The following is a 22479-nucleotide window of genomic DNA, read 5'->3' as shown; positions in this document are numbered from 1 at the left end:
ATTCATGGAAGCATCTGTATGTAGAACTGAACATTTCTATGGCACTTTTGGGGGTCCTGTTTGCTGAATTATTTTAACTGGGGAGCTAGAGGTGAGGAGAGATCCAGAAATCTCTCATGAGGGAACCATGGCTATCTATTTTGGTGTTCTATAAATTTAGGGTTTGGATCACATTTTCAGTTGGCAGTTTTGCAAAGAGAATTATTCTACAAAACATAAATGTCACCATTAAAAATGAAAGCAAAAGGCTGAATGACATTAGCAGAGATAATGTGGTGTCTTTCCATTGATGTGGAACTCCACTTTGGGCAAGAAATAATTTCTGAGACATTTATGTTTGGTTCTGGTTGATGAAAAACAGGGGGGAGTGAAACCTGTCAGGAATGTCAGTCAACTGATCTGTGAGAGTTATATACCCTATATTATACATGTTTAATATATACCCAGTATACCTGGAAGCAGATGATCTTCAGGTTAGGAGCCTATTATAATCATGAAGGGAAGTCAGGGGTCAGTCAAATGTCCAGCCTAAGGAATTTTTGTTAATGGCTAAGAGATGAAATAAGGAAAGAAGAATGGAAAAAAAAATCAGGAAGACAAATCCAATAAAAACAGATATAGAAAAGGATAATTTATACTCATTAATGGCTGTTGGATTAGTTCTTACTGATTGTGGAAATGGGGAGCCAGTTGAAAAGTTTAACTGGTACAAGCTAGACAATAATTTCACTTAGTTATCAATTCTAATCCCTCCTCACATCTATCTGGCTTTAGGCAATACATCATAAGTGAGAATAATAAAACACTTTATTATTTAAATTGGAAGATAAATTGAAAATGTAAAGCAAGTGCTTCCCAGATGAGATTGACATATATTCATGGCTTTGTAAAACGTATTGTTTAGTTGAAATATTATGTGACAAGATTCTACAGAGGTGGGTTGTGGACAGGAGTCATACAGAAGTTGACCGCCTAAAATAAAAGTGAGTTTTGATATTTGTGTTATTTTTTCCTCATGAACTTGAATTTATTGCTACTTGAAAGTTCATCGTACTATCTTTATGCTCTTTCAAGCAGACCTTGAAATGATTCCTATCGAAAGAATGAAAACTGTGACTTCCACTTTTTGTCATGTTAGGGGAATTACAATGCTCAGAAGGATAAAAGAATCTGTCTTTCCCTCGTATAGCACAGTGGTGAAGAGAATGTACTCTGAATGTTGTCAGATCTGACTTCTCTGCCACCAACCAAAGTCCCCAGACTTTGCAGAGTTATATATACCAGCAGGGGAAAACCTTACAGACTTAGCTTACATTTAACTCTGGTATTTTCCTGCAAACAAGGATTATCATAGGCCTGTATTCTACTCCTGAATATCCCAGAAAAAGATACTATGGAAACCCTGTTGGTTAGAGGATATGTAGGATAAGGAAGTTCTGTGTTATATCTACCTATAGTCTCTTTCAAATGAACATGTCATCAGGCTGCAGAGCCTCAGATTTTAGCAGGCTGGCATTGTGAGACTGACTGGAATAGCGAGGCATATGGCTCTACAGTACAGAACAAGAGCAGGGATATCGTTGTGATTATTGGGGCTGTTCACTACAATTCTGACTTTATTCTTCTTTGAGCACATAGTAAAGTTACTTCTTTATTACCTAAACTTGGTTGTGACCATTAATTGGCTTTGGCCAGTGGAATGCAAGTAGAGATATTAAGAAATACCTCTAGGTATTTCTAGGCAGAAACCTTTAAATAAGAGGATCATTTACCATGTTTTCTTCCCTCTGCCATGTTGATTGTGGAAGTTCATATCAAGATGGAGTGTCCCTCAGCCTGTGTTCTCTTAGGGAGGAAGGACCTCCCTCCCAACCTAGTACTGACATATAGCATCATGAGAAATAAACCTTCATTATTTTAAGCCACTGAAATTTTGAAGTTATTTATTATTGTAGCATAACCTTGTCTGTCTTGACTGATATATGTTGTTTCTAGGAAAGGTCAATTCTTTAAGACAGCATAGGAATTAGAACTATGCCTTGACATCTACCTGGATGAAATCAGGGAACGATATGAACTTAAGGAGTTATCAGAAGCAGATGCCATTTATGGAGAAAGAGGCAGAAGGCAGCAGTTAGCTGAAGGCCTCAAATTCCAAGCCAATGAAACTGATGATTTAAAATTACATTCCAATCTAATGAGAAATGCAAAGGACTTGGTGGACAGGGCAAGCAGATGATTGGGACATATACAAGGTGTTAATGTCGAATTTGGATTCTTTATAATGAACTCCAAATATCAAAGAAACAGCCTAATAGCCTTTCAGATAGCATTCTAATTGACTAAGGCACTGGGCTTGCCCAAGCCTGCAGTTGGTAAGTCATCATGGTGACCAGCTGGTTAGAGCTAGAGTTGACAGGGCCTGAATCACCAAGAAGAGTACTTGGTAGTAAAGTCTACTCAGCAATGTGACAATGTTTTTCCTAAAATAATATTTTCATTAAGCTAATTTTAGCTCTCTGTTTCCCAGATCCAACAATAGTTGTTCTAGTAACTTCATAAGCTATATTTCATAAAATTACTAGGCATCTTCATTGTCTTCTTGTGAGGAGGCTAGAAGGGACTCATTACTAATTTCCAACAAACTGTGGAACCTGAAAATAATATATTTTTATATGATTATCACTAATGTTGGTTAAATCTAAAATTGGTTCTTTGGATTAAATTGCCTAAAATTTCTAGTTCACTGTGATTCACTGTATAGTGTTTCCTGAGTAGATCTAAACAGTTTTAAAAATCCTACCATGTGAAAAGCTATGATGGAATTTTGCAGCTGTTTTCACACTAAACATACTGAACCAAATATATCCCACTTAGAATAATTGTATATGAATGTATACTTCTTAAACAGTATTTATAATTTTTTAGCATTTGGCTAAATTTTTTAAATATCTTTTCTGGTTGTACATTCCAACTGAACATATTAAGACACAGCAGATTTCACAAAATTATGAAAAATCTATATGCTTGAAATAGAAATGTTTTAAAATTACTATGGTTTTAATTTTCTTGATTCATGAAATGATAATGTAACAGGAAAAGGAATATAAAAATGAGATTGGGGTGATATATTTTGTTTTGAACAATTGATTTTCTTTAGACTTAGAGTTTGATATAATGATAGATGTGGGATGTGTAAAGGGAGTTTATAGTGCAGACTAGTCATCCTTTTCTCTTAGTGTGCATTCTCTCCTTTTTATTTGTGAAATTCAACACTGGGCAAGGATTTTAGTTGGATTCTGGTCATTTACTTATAGATAGTAATGCCAGTGTCTTTTTTTGTATACTATCTTCTTTCTTCAAAGAAGGTTTGAAGAATTTTGGAAAAGCAATGAATTCTCATGTGACCACAGTCGTAATCTGGCTGCCCTTGCCTTCTTTGTGGGAGGCATGTGAATAATGGCTCTAGGACTGGTGGTTCCTTCTATACTGTATGATGCAGGTGAGAAATTCTATCTGAACTTTTGCACCCTGTCCCTCTGGACAGCTCTCGCCCCCTGCCATTCTTCTTGCATTGCTCAGATAATTTAGTTTGGAGGTTCCTCAGATATCTGCTACCAAGTAATATCTAAGAAAGAGGAGATGAGCCAACTCTACTGGTGGAGGATATTTATTTCTTTAGAAATATCAAACTGTTATATATATGTTGATATGTTTATGGGCTTATTCACTAGGTTATATGCTTTGTATTAATTTTTACTTCATTATTTTTTCTCATTCTTGTTATTATTTGCTTCCCTGTTTTATTTGGGTTTATCTTATCGTTCTTTTTATAACTCCTTGAGATCAACATTTGGATTATTAATTATTAATTTTATGCCTTTCTGCATTTCTAATATGTGCATTTAAGTACATACAGTTTCTCTAAATACTGATTTAGCTTCATCTCACAAATGAGATGCAGTTTTCATAATTTTCAAATATACAAGGTTTTAAAATTTCAAATATTTTTCTTCAATTTCTATATTATTTAGATTATCACTGTACAATAAAAATATAGTGTAAATCACAGTATCAGCCACATTTGTGATTTATAATCTTAACCTTTGAATCATAAGATTTCTCAGTCCTCTGATTGTACTCAATTGATTGTTATAATACTGTTACCGCAGATCCCTAGACATAGCTTTTGCCGTTTTTTATTGGCTCCATATCCTTGCTCATGATTTCCTTGATTACTCTAGTACTCCTGCTGTTAACCTTTCTAGCTTCAGAATGCCTTATCTTGCTGCTATCTAATTCTTACCTCTGTTGTGCTGCCAGAACTATCACCCTTGGGAACCCAGCCATTCTCAAATGTTTGGATTACTGTGCGGAGTGTTTAGCTCCCTTATTTCAGAACAGGAAATACTTTTTAAAGAATACGGTATAAATTTAATCGTATCACCAAACTTATTAGTTTATTTCTTCTCACACTACAGTTTATCAATAATATTTATTCTTGGCCCACTCATAAAGCTTCCTGAGAGCTTCATGCAGTTCACTCTTCTAAACTTGGCATTTCACCAGCAGGGTATATTTCTGACGAGTAAAAAGTGTTAGTCTTCAAAAATACATGAGACATAACACACTTAGCTTAGGCTGCATTTAATACTTTATAATAAATACTGGAAAATAATACACTCCATTAAGTCAAGCCTACCGGATCTCTTATTTCCAACTAGGATACATTCATACTAGTTGGTGCCATTGTGACAATGGGGACTGGTTACTTGGTAGAAACCTATTCCTAAGCATTTATGATTTATTTTGCAAAAAATAAAATGTCATTTGGGGCAGGGGGATAACTATGTGGAGAGTTGGACTGGCAAGAGCTAACTACTAGTTTCATCCAGGGAATTTAAAAAAAGAATGACCTCAAGGAAAAGGATGGTTAAAATTTAAAATATATATATATATATAAAGAAATGATTTTCTTGTTTTGCTGCAACATCTAGTTAACTATTATATTTAAAAACTTTTTTATATACCATAAGGCTTCTCACAGCTTACAGAAGAGTCGGTATCTTAGCTGGCTGTCACTGCAGAATTTCTTAAATATCCATAGAGAATGTAAATCCTTTCCCATACTTATGTAAAAATCTGCAGTGTTAAACCAGGCAACAGGTCCTTCTCCAGCATTTACTGCTGCTTTGACTGCAAACAGTACCTAAGAAGAAACAAAATTTAGTATCAGAATGAGAATGGATTATGGTAAATAAAAATCCAACAGAGAGGGAGAGAGAGAGAGAAAGATTTATTTTGCATTGAAAAAAAAAAGTGTAAACTGGTTAGAAGCAGGGGGGTTGAGAGTGTCCCTTTAAACTGTGGTACTGCAATTGATCTCTGTATGTTTTCTGGTATTCGTCCCTTTGAAAGGAGAATGAGAGCCAAGATCATTGGCTGTACTGTGAAGCTGTCACATCTCGGTACTGAAAAGGTACAGTACAAGTGAATTGAAACAGTCTGTAGCTTTCTATTCCATATTGTCAAGAGCTTTGAGACTGATGAACCAAATGAATGCTTTATTTAGGGTTGAGATACAGATCCCTCCAATCTGACAGCGTTTCAGCCTTCGGAGTGAGAAAGCAGCAGCGGCAGCAGAAGCAGAAGCAACAGCAGTAGCAACAGCAACAGCAGCAGCTCCTGCTCAAGTCCAAAAGAGACTTGATCTCCAGTCCCTCCTGGAACTCCACCTGGGTTCGTGCGCTGTCCAGGGTCCTGAAACATGAACCAAACAGCCAGCGTGTCCCATCACATTAAGTGTCAACCCTCCAAAACAGTCAAGGTAGGACCCAGGTTTCCTTCTTCCTTCTGTCTCTGCACATGTATCTTCATTCATCTGCCGAACACATGGATGTTGGTGTGGCAGGAGACTGACAGTAAAGATACCTAGTTGCTTTGAGTTTGAATTAGAGGTTGGACCTGAGTAAAGAGTTTGGTTCTGTTTGCATGTGTGTATAGACTGGAGAGAGTAGTTTTCAGTTAACAATTTTTTACCTTGATGACTTTCACTTTTTTGACTGAGAATCTGTCAGTGGCATATTTCAAGAAGAAAGTTTAGTGAGCTTTGAGCTTCTAGAGTTTTTATTCCATGTCAGTTTTCTTGACTAAACCAGTGAAGAATTTGCAAACTGTTGGAAACAGATAATATTAAATTGAATACAGATTTGATAACAGCATTTCAGTTTCATATGGATTTGGGACTTGATATCCTTTCCAAAGAAAAGCATATTCATCACTGTGAGTGTTTAACTGTTGGTTATACTAAAGCGACTGTAGTGAGGGAGTATAAAAGTCTATAGAAGGAGTAAACAAACGTATACTCTTATGTATGTCATCATGTAACTCAAAATCAGAAAGGTGATTGGGGGTGCTCTTCAATACAAGTGCTTGTTTTAAATTTGAGACTTGTCTGGTATGGTTAAAAGAAAAGGACCAAGCTTGAAATCTGACTGTTCCATTTTAGTTTTAAGCAATGTTTATGCTCTCCTCTTTGTTCTTATTTTGATGTTCTTACTACATGGAAACTTATAAATAACCAGATTTCCAATGGAAGATTTATTTATCTTGCCGTTTATCTGTGTGGACATTTTACATCCTGGGGGAAAGTGATGGGCTTCTCTGGAACTCTTTTATGGCAAAAACTGGCAACCTGATTGATCATTTTTAGTTACTGAAATCTCTAATTCATATACAGTTACATATCTTTTATGTAAGATTCTAAAATTTGAGATGACTGGCTTTTTATGATTATATTACTTTTGTTTTATTTCTCAGGCCTTTGGAAATACTGCATAGACTATAATTTAAAAAAATATAATCTTCAGTAGTAAGTTTTTTCTTGTGAACTTACCTATCCTTTGTCAGTCATTCAGTTATAAATAGACCGTAAACTGAACTCCATTTATCTGCAACTATTTTTAAAAGCAGTGAAGTATCCAGGGTGTATCAAAAGATACATAATTAGACTTTCATCATATATAAACACTTAAAGTTAACTGAAGTCATAAAGAACTCAAATTCAGATCATTTACACCATCTCTAATAGCAAAAGCAACATCTTTCTCAGCATTGAATTTTTTGCACTGTGTCCAAGTTTAGAAATAAAATGCTGTGCTTTAGGATATAAGTTTTTCTCTGCATGTCAGATTCCCACATATGTCATTTATGTAAATATAACATCACTGAACAATGACCAAATGGTACATATATGACATTCCACATTGTGGTACATAAACTCTGGTGGGAAATATGTGGTGTAGCCTAAAGTGGAATAGAATTACAAACTGGCTGTCTATCTTGGAGTATGTTTAGAAAACCATAAAATGACCAGTGGCTTTCTGTTTAAGTGTTTGAGGTCATAGGAATCAAGTGTTTTATTTGCCCTTTTATTTATTGGGTAAGGACAAATGAATTCTACTTTCTGGGACTTACAATCACTTCCCTTATTGGTGCTCTGGCATTGACTGCCTTCAGACAAACTGTGTGGAGGCAGAAAAAATGTTTCTAGTGTAAGGGTTTTGCATCATCTTGCTGATCTTGCAGATGCTGGTTTTTTTTTTTTTTTTCCATTCTAACTGCAGCCATTGAATTGAAATGAAAGGCATCATAAAAATTGGACAACCCACCACTTAGCAATGTATTATATTAATGGCTTAATGAAGGAATCTTGAATCAAAGCAATGGATGATTTGGTTAATTATACAAGTTAAGTTCTTTTGTGCTCCCCCCCTCCATATTGCTCTGGGGAGCAAAGGATGCTTGTGATGTTCATAAAGTATATAAAGTTGCAAGCATTGAACTATTAAGGGAGTAATTACTTGAGTATTTTCCAATTTGCAACAGTAAAAGAGGATGAGTGGAAAAGCTCTCTTACTTCAAATTATGTGCTCAATTATGAAACATTTATGGCTTTTGGAATTTATACTAAAAATGGCTATCTATATTTAGGTAATGCATTAGCCTATGAACAAAATGCAGTAACAACCTAAGGAGAAACCCTAAGATGAGAGGTTTTTGGAAAGCTATTAGACATTGGAGCTTAAAAGACTTTTGGGATTTTTGGAATCTATCTTTTTTTCAAGCATGATTTTTTTAGAGTTAAATTTCATCTCACTCTTGAAGTTACTATTTGCAAACTTTAAAGGAAACTTCCTTATGGAATCTGATTGGCCTGCAGATAATGATACGTGACCCACTTTGGGGTTCCAGAAATATCCAAATACTTAATAAGTTGTAAATTGCCCCATTTAAAAAATTCTAAAACCTCTAGGGACTTTCCCCCCACACTTTGGTGTAATCATCCTCTAGGGAATTTTTCCCCCATCACCAGTGTAGTAAACGCTGGCTGTTCCTTCTCTTGACAGTTTAACTACTGCTAAAAAGAATGCAATGGGAAGGAACAAAAATGAATTGCTTTGGCTAAAAATAGCTTTAAAGGCCAAAATGTGTGGGAGGAGAAAGAACAGGTGTGTTTGTGTGTCTTTTCCCTTCCCGAAGTTTAAAAGTGATGATATCTGCAGTGAGTCAAATTTAGCGACTATTATCAGTGAAGGCTGTTTGTGGTCAGCCTGGTGGCAGAGCTGAAGAAGGAGGGGTCGGGAGGACTCATAATGGAATAAAACGGTCAACATTATTCAGGTTGCTTGAGATTTGTTTTTGTCATTCTGGCCATTCTCCAGCTCAACCAGTCCCTGATACATTTCTCCTGATGTACTTGAACAGGTATGTTCCTATAGTCAAAACCGGTAAGAGAGATCAGAGCAGAAAAAGTCAAGTAAAGGTGTCAGGCATGTTTTCAGATCACTTTGGACGAAATGTTGAATGCAATGCACTCCTAAAGCCCTCTCCTACTTCTGAGCTTGAAAAGCAATGAAGGTTTTCTTGAAATGATTACAAATCTTACCGTCAAGGTAGCAGCACTCTAAAAAAAGGATCTTTTACTCCGAGATCTGTAATGGAAAGTTTTAGGGACAATCTGGGAATGCTAAATACAGATCTAATCTTGGCTTATTATAAACTTCATTTCTGAAAAATTGTCCCCACTTTGGGCAACAAACTTGGCTTTTTCTTCCCTATCTTAGCTTCTCTTGGCTGAACTGAAGGAAAATTAAATCTTCAGTCAAATCTCTGAACTTGGTTTACTTTTATACTGATGGAATTGCAAATTTGGAACTTTGCCTTAAAAAGTGAGACTTTTTTTCTTCTTTCATATTTTAATAGAAATCTAGCACCCATGTATGTCATAAAATCGTCCATCCTTTCTTTGAAGTTGGAAGTTGTGTGTGAATCCTTAGGATTTGTGATTCCTGGATCAGGAATCATATGTATTTTATTTTATAATGGAAATTCCAAAATACACTATACAATATTTCTTTCCTTTCCTGTCTAGTGACCCTTTCAGTCAGTCTCTTTCCCTTCCTCCTTTTTAAGACCTGCCTGGCTTATTCTATCACTACCTTCCCACTCAGGATCCCTGTGTTCTGTATAAAAAATACCCCAGAAGTATATACTCCTGGAGGAGAAGCTACAACTTTTTACAAAACATATTTGAGGGTGTATTTAGGATTTTCATTGTCTTCAAAGTAGAACCTCTATGAGCAAATACTTTTCATTACAATTTTGACTGCCTTTTATATTGTAAAACTGAAGTGTTATGCAAATATGAACATCTTCCCCTTGCTACCTCTAGTCCACAGCCCTATCCAAAATTGTTGTGTATGGAACAAGAGATAAAATTGGGGAGTAATGAGAACAAGAGAATGAAAATCTCCTCACATGTATATTTCATTTTATTAAATCTGTAGGCTTGAGGACATGGCTATTAGAAAATGATTTCTGTCTTTAGCAATTAGCATTTTGGAGTGTGACAATGTGATGAGTTGGTGTGGTGTTACTGGCTTGGAAATGTATCAGCACCAATTTTTACTGGTTGGTAATTCCACACTCCCGGTTTAAAGGAGGGCACCACATCTGATTTCACATGGTGTTGCATTTAGTTTAAAGAATATTCCATAATTATATCCACAAAAAATTAGAAATACAGAGCATGTATAATAAAAAACTCCACCTCTTATGTCATTACAGTATGTAAAACGTACCCCCTCAATTTCACTATTATACAAAATTCTAAAAGCAAAGATTAAGACAACTACACTATAGAAACATATTGTAGAGACTTTTTGGTCTTCATCCTAAGGACTTTAGTCATACGGAAAAAAAAAAGAAAGAAACTTTATTACATTATGATCTCAACACAGACTCAGACACACTAAAGAAAGAGTTATCATCGGTATTCAGTGAACCCTACAGTTCCATTTGGCAAGGTACAGTTTTTCTTCAGCATTAGGAGAATGGGCCATTCTCTTAAGTGGTGATATTTGAAGCCAAAAGAGAAGACTTACAAAAAATTAGAATGAAGGATATTGTGTGTGGGAGAATTTTTTTCTCTCTCAGGAATGGTCTTTATCTCTTTAATTATTCTGACACAGCTTCCTCATAAGCTTAAGGCAAAAATCCCAGCCTGTGATAAACATGAATAGGACCTAAGTTAGAAATTCTGCTGATGACTAATTTATAGTCATTTACAGTTTGTGTTTATGCCAAATATTTACAATTTACAAGATTATAGGATAGTTTTATTTCAAACGACTATACATCCCGCTGTTTTTAAGGGAAGCATTAAATGTATTTTTTTTTAAAGAGTGACGACAATGTTATAAATATTGGCCAGTTTTCTGGTTTATTCACTTTTTTTCTTAATAAAATATAAAGTTTTTTTATTTGACGTTTAAATTGTTTGAATGGTAACTTTCACTTTGAAGAAGTATTGTAGCAGAATGCGTTTTTAGGCAAATTTGAACTGTTTTAGAAAATTTTTAGTATTACTCTTTCACTTCTTAGAAAATAGGTGTGAATAATTTTCTAAACACTCATGTTTTGGTCAGGTAGATAGGAAAGATGTTCTTGATGGCAAATCACTAATTTTCACTGAAAATACATGGTTTTACAAATATAGCATGGAATAAATAAAACAGAGTTCTAATATATGGTACTTGGGCCAGAGCATCAGCCCCCCTCCCCCGAACTTGTTAGAAATGCAAATTCTTGGGCCCTACTCAGAGCCAATCTAATAGAAACTCTGGGAGTGGGAACCAGCGATTTGTGTTTCGACAAGCCCTTGAGTGATTTAATGAACATTAGAGCCTTAGAAACCCTAAGCTAAGGAATTAAAAAATAGGACAAACTTGTACTATAGCCCACTATAGTACACAAGAAGAATTGTCTGAGTATCACAAATGGAGTCTGAACAACTTCAGAAGATCCTTAGGATCATTTCATAATGTGAATTCTATGGGAGCTGAGATCTCTTCAGGTCTCTTTTATACCTCACAGGGCTTTCTTAATGCAAAGCCCTTCACACAGTAGACTTTAAATATATATTTGTTGATTATGAAGTGACTGGTAATGTCTATCAGCTCTAAAGTGAGCTAAATAAATTTTTCAGATCTTGTTTAATTGGTAATCTGGTTGGAAACCTTACTCTGTCTCTTAAATTCACAGCAAATTTCTTTTAAAAAAATGTATGGACATTTTATTTGGTTTTCTGTAGTTTTACTCTCTGTCTTGGTTTGAGGCCATCTGGTAATCAACACCTTTTGGTAACTAGGGAGATAGATAGTCACACTGAGAAGAGAGTATGTTGGACAATTTTCTCCCTTCTTGCCAGCTTCCTCTGAAACTTGGCAAAACAGTGGCAGGCAGGAATATCACAGTAACCTTTATTCTTTCATTTATGAATGTTCTTTAGCCCTTGGATATGAGCCAGGTTGGTGGGATACAATTGGAAGTAGTATACCACAACTGAAACAAAATTAATCATTTTCAAAACCGACCTCCCTGGACACACCCAGCATGGTGTTACATTAGCAGAACTAGATTTAATCTGAATGATAAGCCTTGAAAGAGAGGAAGTTTACTTTCTGAATAGCCTTATCTCTTGGAAATTTTTCACAGAACTCATGCTTCTCTTTGTTCTTTACAATTAGGATCGAGAAGAATGATCCAATGCATGCAGCCTACCCTACTACCTAAAAATGGGGTTTAGAGCACATTGGATAAGTTTTCCTTTGGAGGGTCATCCTTAATTTGAATTCTTACTCTCTGTGTACCACAATAGATCACGTGGCCTTGGGGAAGGCAATTAACCCTGTTCAGGTTTTTCTTCCCACTAACAGAAGGACAATAAACTTAAATTATCTCCCCAAACAAAAATGCTATGTAAGTGCTTTGTATTATAATTTGTTCTAGTAGCAATTTTTAAGGGATTTGACATTTTCATAGAGAACTGTATAGGAAGAATCAATTTTTATGACATAAAAGCTAAGAATTTTATTTGCAATTATTATTAACTATAATGATGATAAAAACTCATTTTGAAGTCACCAGGGAGCTGAAAAGTATCTTCTAATATTGTAGTAACATCTGCAAGATCTCATCATGGATCTATACCAGAAAGGTAGGGGAGGAAGAATATTGAGTTTAAATGCTATCTAAAGGACTGATTAATTCAATAAAAAATGCAGTTATCATCCCCGTGCTTAACTACAAGAATGGGAGATACCTTGGGTAGCTGCATGGATCACTGAATTGAGGAGAAATTATATCATACTATGGATATAGCCTCCCTACTGTCTCTGGACTCATTGTTTTCTTTGCTTGATCTATCCTTTCACTCAATTGTCCTTTTAATAAACTCCTATTTTTACTTCAAATCTCAAACAGACTTCTCTAATTCCCTTAGGCAGTAGTCAGGGTCTCAACTAATTACCTATGTTCTCACATAATCTTCTCAGTGCCTGCTTAATGACAAATAGTTTTCTGAGCTGTAATGATTTGTTTCCATGTAAGTCTCTCTGCTAACTCTTAAAGGATCTCTGTCTTTTACTTTTGGTAATTCTGGTTCCTCGTCCAATATCTGGTAAATAGCGGGCATTCAATTAAGACTCTTTGAGTGAAAGAATGGAGAGGGCTATAAACTCATTTGTCTTCCCGAGAGATGCGGTCTGACTTTTGAGTTCAGAAACATACTAGTCCTCCTTGACCTAAGCTGAACTGAACATTTTACTTTAAAGTATGTAAACAACATTTCAAGAGATGACAAATGGGCCTCAAGGCTTGTGACAACAGATATGCTAATCTTCTTGAGGAAGAGTGGCTTCTGTAAATCAAAAATAGGTTTTGCATTATGAGTGTCTTTTATTTTAGGGCTGAGGAAATTCTATGCAAATAGAGACAATCTTTGCCCCTCTGTTTTGGTGCCTGGGTTAGCATAGCAGATCCAAGTTGATGCTGATTTTAATGGATGGGACCCTGTAGGGGAACTACTGGCTTTGGCCTTTTAGTGAGGCTCTTTCTCATCAGAAACCTTAATTCCCAGGATGAATCACTGCTGCTGGATTTAAAAACACCGTTCTCACAACTCTTATTTCCAGGATTTTGCCCTAAGAAAAATGGACTCCACTTTATATTAATGGAAAGTAAATAGCATAAAAGTATTTATTGTGTATAATAGATGGACCCTTTACTTGAATAATTGTTTTTGAGTCAATAAAAGAATTAAGGTAGAGAAACTATGCAAGGCAGGTATTCTTGACCAAGGAAGGGCAGCTATAGTAAAAATTGTTCCTTTATATATATCATCTGAAGGAAATAAAATTGAGTCAAGCAACGTTGACTTTGGTTAATGAGTGAGCACAGCATGGCATGATGGAAGAAGCTTGGACTTAACTCTTTTACTGTTTCAGTCCTTTGACATTTACTGAAAGAAGATTCAAATATGAATAGAGCAATGTTGCTTGTTTTTAGGGAGCACAGCCCAGGATGCAAATGAATATTATTACAATATATCGTGATGGGTTCTAGGAGGGATAAATATAAGGTTTGGAGGGAGCATTTACAAATCCCAAACCAGATGCTATATAGAGGTTAGATTAATAAGAGAGGAAGAAAATATTTCAGACACAGCAAACATATGCAAAAGATAAGAAACAAGACAATGTAACTGTCCTGAAAGCCTTTATTAGTTGAATATGACTAGTTACAGAGAACAAGCGATCTGGAGGGGTGAAGAAGGAGTCTGCAAATACGGGTAGGGGCCTGGACTTTCTGTTATCTTTCAGAATTTGACTGTACCCTGAGGGAAGAGCTTAAAACCAAGTAGTATAAAGACAAGATCTAAATTTGGGACCCAGTTCTGTGACCTTGGGAAGCACTCCTAAGGTTTGTGTCTTTAGGTAGAAAGTGAAAATGGTAACGTGTTCCTGGTCCATCTTTGAGGATGATCCAAGTACTGTCTCAGATATTATTAGCCAGACAGGTGTTACTGAAGGTATATCTTAATAAGAACAAAAGGGTTTTCAGCAGCTTGATTTTATACCACCCACTTTCATGAATGCTAATAATAACTGGTCTTTAAAGGCTTTAATTTAGTGGTACATTTTTAATCCAAAAGAATCTTTTTTGACTAATGACAATCATTGGGCTGTACCGAAATTTTCCTCTTTAATATTTGGATAACCATTTTTCTGGCATATTGGTTATTAATGGTCTTTTGAGTAATACCAATGCCACATGACTGACCTCTTTTAGTGGCAGTAGATTTAAGCATAAATTATGCCTGGAAATTTCAAATGCAGAGGTGAGGAAGTTATCCCTTTCCTAGTCTCCTAATTACATAAGCCATGTATTGTTTTTGATGCAGATATCTTGGGTTTTTTGAAGGATTATTTCCTAGGGGTCTCCCTCAGTAATTTAGAGCATTTTTAGAGGAGATAGAAAATATTAAAGTGCACTTGATGTGCAGCAGTTCTACAACCGTAAAATTTAAATGTTTCTTAGAGATACTTTATGCCAGATTTTTATTTTGCAGACAAGAAAGGTGAGGATTAAAAAGAGAAAATAGGGGCGCCTGTCTGATTCAGTCAGAAGGGTGTTTGACTCTTACTTTTGTAGTCATATGTTCATGCACCACATTGGGTATACAGATTACTAAAAAAAAAAAAAATACAAAAAAACAAAAAAACAAAACAAAAACAAAAACAAAAAAACTTTAAAAAGAGAAAGCAGGTGAAGTGCATTCTTTTAAACAATAACAACACACATGCACACCCCTCACAAAACAACAGAAAATTCTAAATGAATCGGGTAATGAAATCAGAAAAGATAATTTCACAAAATGAAAATAGCACTTTAAGGGTCAAAAAACTCAGTGCCTGAATAGCACGACCTAGGACACAGGCAATTTGCACCATTCTGCTTTGTCTTTCTAAGCTTAGCTTCTGTCATAGACATTACATGGCTGCTCTAATTCCATAATTGGAATTAGAAATGTCTAATTTCTGCAGACATGACAATTGAAAGTGCTCCGTGGACAAAGAGAACTTTCTTTTTTGAGTTTCTTTTTTAAAAGATTTTATTTATTTGAGAGAAAATGAGAAAGAGCACGAGCAAGGGGAAGGGACAGAGGGAGAAGCAAACTCCCTGCTGAGTGGGGACCTCCATCTGGGACTCGATCCCAGAACCCTGGACTCATGACCTGAGTAGAAGGCAACTGACTAAGCCACCCAGGTGACCTCTTGAGTCTCATTTTAAGAAAGATCTCCACACAGAGTTTTCCTCAACTCTTGTTGCCTGGAATTAAATCTTACACCAATTTTTCTATTCAATATACTTGAAGATACATGTGTACATGGTTAAGTACAGAAAGCAGGGAGGGGGTTATCCAAATAAAAGTGGGGTTATGTTAGAAGCAATCAAGAAGGTTGTATGGTCTGGACAGAGGGAACCAAAAGTATGTACCACTGTGATCAGCAAGAATGATTTTAGAATTTGATGGACATATAATATATGCCACACTGTGAAAGACGGGCGATGCCATGGTGGAGCATCGTTTCAACAATGATGTAATAAGCTCAACTACAATATTGTCTCTGACCACCTCACAGCAAAGACCTCTTCTATGACTTTAGAACAAAAGGACCAGAAGAGAGGATCACAATATTATCTTATTCAGGTAGCCTTTTCTCCTTTGATACCAGATGCCTCCGTGTTCAATCAGTTTTGCTTTGTATTATCATACAAAAATCCACCGCTTGGATTTTTTTGTTTGCTTGCCTGTTTTACATATCTTTGGGCTCTTTTGGGGGATGATGAGGGGGGAAATTATGGTGGTGTTCTTCAAATGATCAAATAATTAAGGTTGTTCAGTGCCTTTCATAGTGACCTCTTCTCTGTACTTCTAGGGACTTAGAACTCCGAAGTCCTCAGGAGCATTTAAACACTGAATGCCTCCAAGATTAAGAGGTAACATAAATATTACAGTTAGATGCAAATTGAAATTTTGGTAACTGGAGAGGGCATGTATCACCTAAAGGCATACCAGAACAGAGCCCACTCCCCTTCCCAAAGAAATAGCTTGGACAGATGTTTATGAGGAGATGATAGGAGATATGGAATCACACCAAGAATATGTTTAGGGGGCGTCAGGACATCAGTTTGTAACTTCTGGCTGAATGGTGCTGGTGAATACTATGGATTTCATTACCGGATGCTGAATACTAATAGATCACCTCTCCCACCCAGACTTCTCCCTGCCCTCTATTCTTAGATGCTACTCTCTACTAAGTATTCTCACTTAAATGTCTAATAGACACTGTAAATATCCTATGTTCCCATCAAGACTTCTGATCCTGGCTGCCTACCCCAGTCTTGACTCCATTCATTATATGATACCAGTATCTTCTTTTCAAAGACTCAAGCCAGAGTTTGGTTTCTGTTAAGACGTGTCTTTTTTCTCTTCATCAGCTGGTCCCATCAGAATGTCCTGCCTGTTCTACCTCCTAAATGTATCTTTAGTCTAACCTTCAGGTCCACCTCCATCACTGTCACCCAAACTCCTTGCACACTTACCTGAATTATGGTGACAACTTTGGTGCCTCCTGGCTTTCAGCATGCTTATCACAATTCATTCTCCACTCAACAGCCAAATAAATGGTGATTTTAAATTTTACTCCAATCAGGCAGCCTGGGTGGCTCATGGGCAGCCTGGGTGGCTCAGCAGTTTGATGCCACCTTCAGCCCAGGGTGTGATCCTGGGGACTCAGGATCGAGTTCTGTGTCAGGCTCCCTGCATGGAGCCTGCTTCTCCCTCTGCCTGTGTCTCTGCCTCTCTCTTTGTCTCTCTCTCTGTCTCTCATGAATAAATAAATACATCTTTGTAAAAAATACAATAAATTTTACTCTAACCACTTAGTATACCTGGTTTAAACCTTAACATTGCTTTTAGAAAAGCTCCAGAGCCTTTACCTTACCCCGACAACCCTGCATTATCTAGCATTGTTCTTTCCTCTGACCATATCCTGTCCCATTGTCTCCCCTCCAGCTCCACCCTATGACTGTTCTCCAACCAGTATGGTCTCCTTTCTGACTCTGAGACAAACGAAGCTCTTTGCCAGATGAGGGTCTCTTCACTTGATGTTCCCATTTCCTGGGTACTTTTTTTTTTTCCTGTCCCTTCTCATACCATCTATCTGGTTTCAACTCAGGCCTTTTCCGATGCACTCTGCTCATCTAGGTGAGGTCACTCCTATGTCAGTGCTGCAGAGGCTCAAAGCCAGAGGTGGTAATTACCTTGTATTATGTGGATGGGGCTGCTCTCAAAGTCTCTATGCTGTAGGAGGATGAGGAATTCTTCCTCCCTGGAGGCCTGTAATCGTTAGATTTCCTATCAGAATCCTGAGATGTTCAGGGTTTTATTTTATGAGAACCATTCTGTGTTCTGGTTTCTAATTCTATTCCCAACAATATGTTATTTCAACAAATACTTATTGAATACACAAAAAATGTGCTATGTGCCACTGATGGAGATACCAAAAGGCATAAGAAACAGAGCCAATCTTTAAGAAGCATATAGTGTTGCTTCTTTTCTCCTCTCCCTTTGCCTGGGATAAAGGAGAAGGACATGGAACACAAAGTCATTGATAAAAATAGTGTGCGAACGTGCTCTGGTAGGTCAGAGAAGGCACATCTTACTCCAACTTGTTGAAAGGAGTGAAGTTTGAACTGAGATTTGATGGGCAAGCAGTCATGATCTTGGCAAAGAATTTGGGGATGAGGACATTCCAGATGGTGGAATGCTGTAAAAGCATCCATGTGAAAACGAACAGTATCACCATCATTGTCATTGTCTCTTCATTACCATTGTTAAATGCCCACACATACAATACATACAATTCTAGGTGCTTTTATGGGATATCTCTAATTCCCAGAAAGGCTTATTAGAAAAAGGAGTTGTTATTTTATAGGTAAGTATATTAATTTTCTCAAGCTTTCAGACTGAAAGAGGTTGGACTCACACCTGACCCCAGACAAGTTGCTACAAAATTCAGGCTGATAGCTCAGATTTCCTGGCTCCTATTTTCATGTGCTCAACCACACAAAGGAACTGTCAGTTGCTGTTGCCCAGGTCCCTTGCTGTTTTAAGCCTCTAAGCCTGTTTTCTCCTATAAGAACCCCATGTCCCTCCTTTTTGCTTCCCTGGTTGATAGTGCTCATTATTTTGGATTCACTTCACAGGAATTCACCTCCTCTCTGAAGTTTGCTCCCTCTTCTTCTTCTTATTCCTTTCTTTGCAGACCCAGGAAGACTCCTTGCTTTGTAATTCATTGGAACTACCATGCATCCTGGCCTTTATATGTATTTATCTTTTTATCCATTCTCCAGCCTCTTCTTTGTCCTACCCACTTTCTACTGCACACCCCACTCACAGCTAGACTACAGGCTCCTTGAGGCAAGGACAGTATCTCCTTTGTCATTGTGACTTTGGTGTCTAATGCTGTCCTTAATATGGAATGAATACTCAAAAAGGGCTTCCTGAATGAATGAATGAATGAATGAGTGAGTGAAGGCCATCCTATGTGGGAAATAGGTTCTTGCTTCAGAATGTTCTTCATAATCTTTTCTTTTATTTAGTATATAGTCACATAGCTCTCATTCTGGCAGAAGATATAAGCATGTGAAAGAAAGCCAGATATGTTCTTGATTTTTTCAAAAGATTTTCTTCCCCCATTGTGTGTGGGGGTGTGTATGCGTGTGTGTGGGGTGTGTGTGTGTGTGTGTGTGTGTGTGTGAGAGAGAGAGAGAGAGAGAGAGAGAGAGAGAGAGAAAGAGAGATGGTATGAGAGTTGGGTTTTAAAATGTAAATATAACTGCAGTTGACTTATTGCTAACTTCTTTCATTAGAGTTTAACTGAGAAAGGATCAAAGTAATTTTAAATGTGGAGAATTTATTATTTTTAAGAATGAAAAATTCATATAAGAAGAAAATATCTTCTTAGCACCTGTTCTGTGCCAGAAATTCTCATACCAACAAATTCATTTATTTTTTACCACTTCCCTACTAAGGAAAGAAGTGGGAACCAGTATTTAAATAGCTGATCTTGGTGAGGCTGTCTGCATTCATTGTCTCTTTTAACATTGTAGGGCAGCCACAATTCTTATTCTACCACAAAATATTAAGGGTTTACTGATTTGAGTAAGGAAGAGGAAGATCTGGGCCTCCTACCCATCCTGTGTTGACTTCACAGTTGAAGTCCCTTTTATATACCACAGGAAAAATACCCACCTTAAGAGAACTTCCTTCTGACACAGCCCGACACTTTGATTCTCCAGGCAGTGCTTGCATGCTGCCAGATTTGCCTTTGCAAAGTCTCACATTTTCACATGTACTGCTAATGGATGGAACCCACCTGGAAATACCAGAACCAGAAACCCAGGGTTCCGTGAGGTAAGAGAAACTGTTAATAGGGTCCACAAAGTGCACTGATAGGGATACTGAGTGGGACATAATGCTATAAGCTAATTTCAAAAGATAGCTTAGGGTCTGATAGAGTCAGGATATTCAGGAACAAGAATAAATTCACACAGGTATGGATGAACAGTGATTTTTAAAGTCCATTTGGACTAATGACTTCTTAATGTTAGAGACCCAGGTGAAGGAATCTATGGCAAGTTGGGCTTTGCTAGAGCCAGAGTAGTTGTATTTATAGCAACCATAACAGAAATGTGTGTGTCTTCCAAGTATTTGTAAAACAGTTTTAGAGAGCTTCTTATTGAATGTCAACTACAATTGTGTGAAACACATATATGTATTATTGATAAGATATGACAAAATGGTGAAGGAAATATGGGGGCTGGAATAAGAATAACAGCAGTATATGCGGAGGTATACTTAAGTCGTTTTTTTAAATTTATTTATTCAGGAGAGACAGGGAAAGAGAGAGAGAGAGGCAAAGACACAGGCAGAGGGAGAAGCAGGCTCCACATGGGGAGTCCGACGTGGGACTTGATCCCGGGTCTCCAGGATCACACCCTGGGCTGAAGGCGGCGCTGAACCGCTGAGCCACCCAGGCTGCCCTATATTATGTAGTTTTGTAAATTGTAATCAATTTTCTTTAAATTGCAATCAGTTTTGAAAAAGGAAGCTGCTATAGAGTGTGTTTGTGATTATCTAGACAAATACTTGGAACATTTAAAGTACTGGGTTGAATTTTTCCTGGTCAGCAAAATAGGGCAAAGGAGGCAGCTTCCATTCTGGATACTGATTAAGTGCAATAGGCTAAGGGATCATGTAAAGCTGGGACCAACTGAAGCAAAGGTAGCAAGGAATATCACATCATAGTGCATATCCTCTGTGCCTGGTAACCATGGTTATAGAGTGTGAGTTCTGTTGCTGATGGCACACTAAAAAAGCCATGGGTGAATGTAGAAACAGGAGAAGTGGAACTACATATGCCTAACTAGCTTCATGGTGGGGGAATATCTGAGAAAGGATTTGAAATGAGTTTATGGAATAGACCAAGAGTAAGATCTAGGAGAGTAGATCTTGGGTGAAGAAATAAAAACTGAAAGTTCAGATGATACCAGATATAAGGTATCTGTTGTATCTTCCACGAAGACTGTCAGTCAATACAAATAAATAAGATTCCCTGTATCCATTTGGTCTCACTTGGTCCAACTCAGAATTTCTCAACCTTGGCAACAGAGACACATTGGACTAGGTTGTTCTTTGTTATAAGAGGTGTCCTGTGTGTTGTGGGATGTTTAACACCACCCAAGGCCTCTACCTGTCTGGGACACTGTCCTCAGTTGTGACCAAAGGGTCTCCAGGGATTGCCACATGTTCTTTAGGAAGCAGAATTGCCCCTGGTTGAGAACCACTGGCCTAAGTGGTAGTCATTGCTATGGGCGAAGGAAGCCTGGGACTGGAAATACATGTGACTCATTCTTATTTCGTAGCTTTCTGACACTGAGGATGGCTGAGCCACTTAAAGTCACTCAGACAATATTGAACAATTATCCTCTAGGGTTTATAGATGGAGAAATTCAGATAGAGAGCTAGGGGTCTGGCACCAAATCACATGGCCAGACTGATACTTGAATCCCAGTGATAACATCAACACTCCATCTCTCTTCTCTACAACTGTTTTTAATCCTGTAATTTTCAGAACTCCAAGCCTTAGGTATTAAGAGAGAGGCAAAATAGGTAGGACTTCTAACCCTCCTATATTTCCACTCCATTCCTACTCTTACTTTGGCCAAAGCAGCATCACTCTCACCATCCTAAGTTGATAATGGCTAATGTTCCTATTAAAATAATAACAGGTAAACCCCCTGCATTATCTCTTTATGCCTGTTGGTTTATTTATTTTTAGAGAGGAGGAGGGGCAAAAGGAGAGGGAGAGAGATAATTCTTTTTTTAAATTTTAGTTAACATAGTATGCAATATTGGTTTCTGGATTGGATTCAGTGATTGATCACTTACGTACAACACCTAATGCTCATTAAGCAGGCTCTATGCTCAGTGTGGAGCCAAATGCAGGGCTTGATCCTATAACCCTGAGATCATGACCTGAGCCAAAATCAAGAGCTGGTCACTTAAACCAGCTGAGCCATCCAGGCACCCCTCTTTATGTACGTTTAGACTTGAAGAACACAGCACCAATCTTAACCCAGACAGAAGCTCAACAATATTCCTTATGTGCTGTTGGAAATCTATTTTCAGGGGTAAGGCAGGCTGAAAGTGCAGGGGGATTACGTTTGCTAATGTGCAAGGTAGAAAGTTAGAGGAACTGGGACCCAAAAAGGCCATTTAATCATCCTGGTCTTTTTCCAGAGGCATCTTCTTGTCTCCCTGTATCAGTCTTCCAGGGTACCCTGCGTTACCCTGCCAGAGTTTTCTCCTGGCATAACCTTGACAAGTTGTACCCCATTTCTGAGAATCTAAATTCTCATACTGGTAGCATCTTTCTTGGCAATCTTCAAATTCTATATTCATCCAGGAATTTCTAACTCTTCACTCTTTCATAAAATGGGAATTAT

At 37.3% G+C, this 22479-nt stretch overlaps 1 protein-coding gene across 2 annotated transcripts in view; it reads left to right on the top strand.

Annotated features, from left to right (window-relative positions):
* The first annotated feature begins 5338 nt into the window (after window positions 1–5338).
* DPP10 (dipeptidyl peptidase like 10) overlaps window positions 5339–22479 on the top strand; it is a 1276525-nt gene continuing 1259384 nt past the window's right edge. Inside the window, exons 1-2 of one of the 2 annotated variants that reach the window (XM_038564993.1) lie at window positions 5339–5479; window positions 5573–5827. In XM_038564993.1, coding sequence (XP_038420921.1) covers window positions 5768–5827 — 60 coding nt within the window. In that variant the 5' untranslated portion in view covers window positions 5339–5479; window positions 5573–5767. Of the gene's footprint in view, window positions 5480–5514; window positions 5828–22479 lie in introns of those variants that run through there. The other variant, XM_038564994.1, reaches the window with a different exon arrangement.

Source organism: Canis lupus, chromosome 19, assembly GCF_011100685.1.
Source record: "Canis lupus familiaris isolate Mischka breed German Shepherd chromosome 19, alternate assembly UU_Cfam_GSD_1.0, whole genome shotgun sequence".
In the NCBI taxonomy this organism is placed as follows: Eukaryota; Metazoa; Chordata; class Mammalia; order Carnivora; family Canidae; genus Canis; species Canis lupus.
The sequence above is the reverse complement of the archived record's forward strand: the minus strand, read 5'-3'. Positions and strand labels throughout refer to the sequence as shown.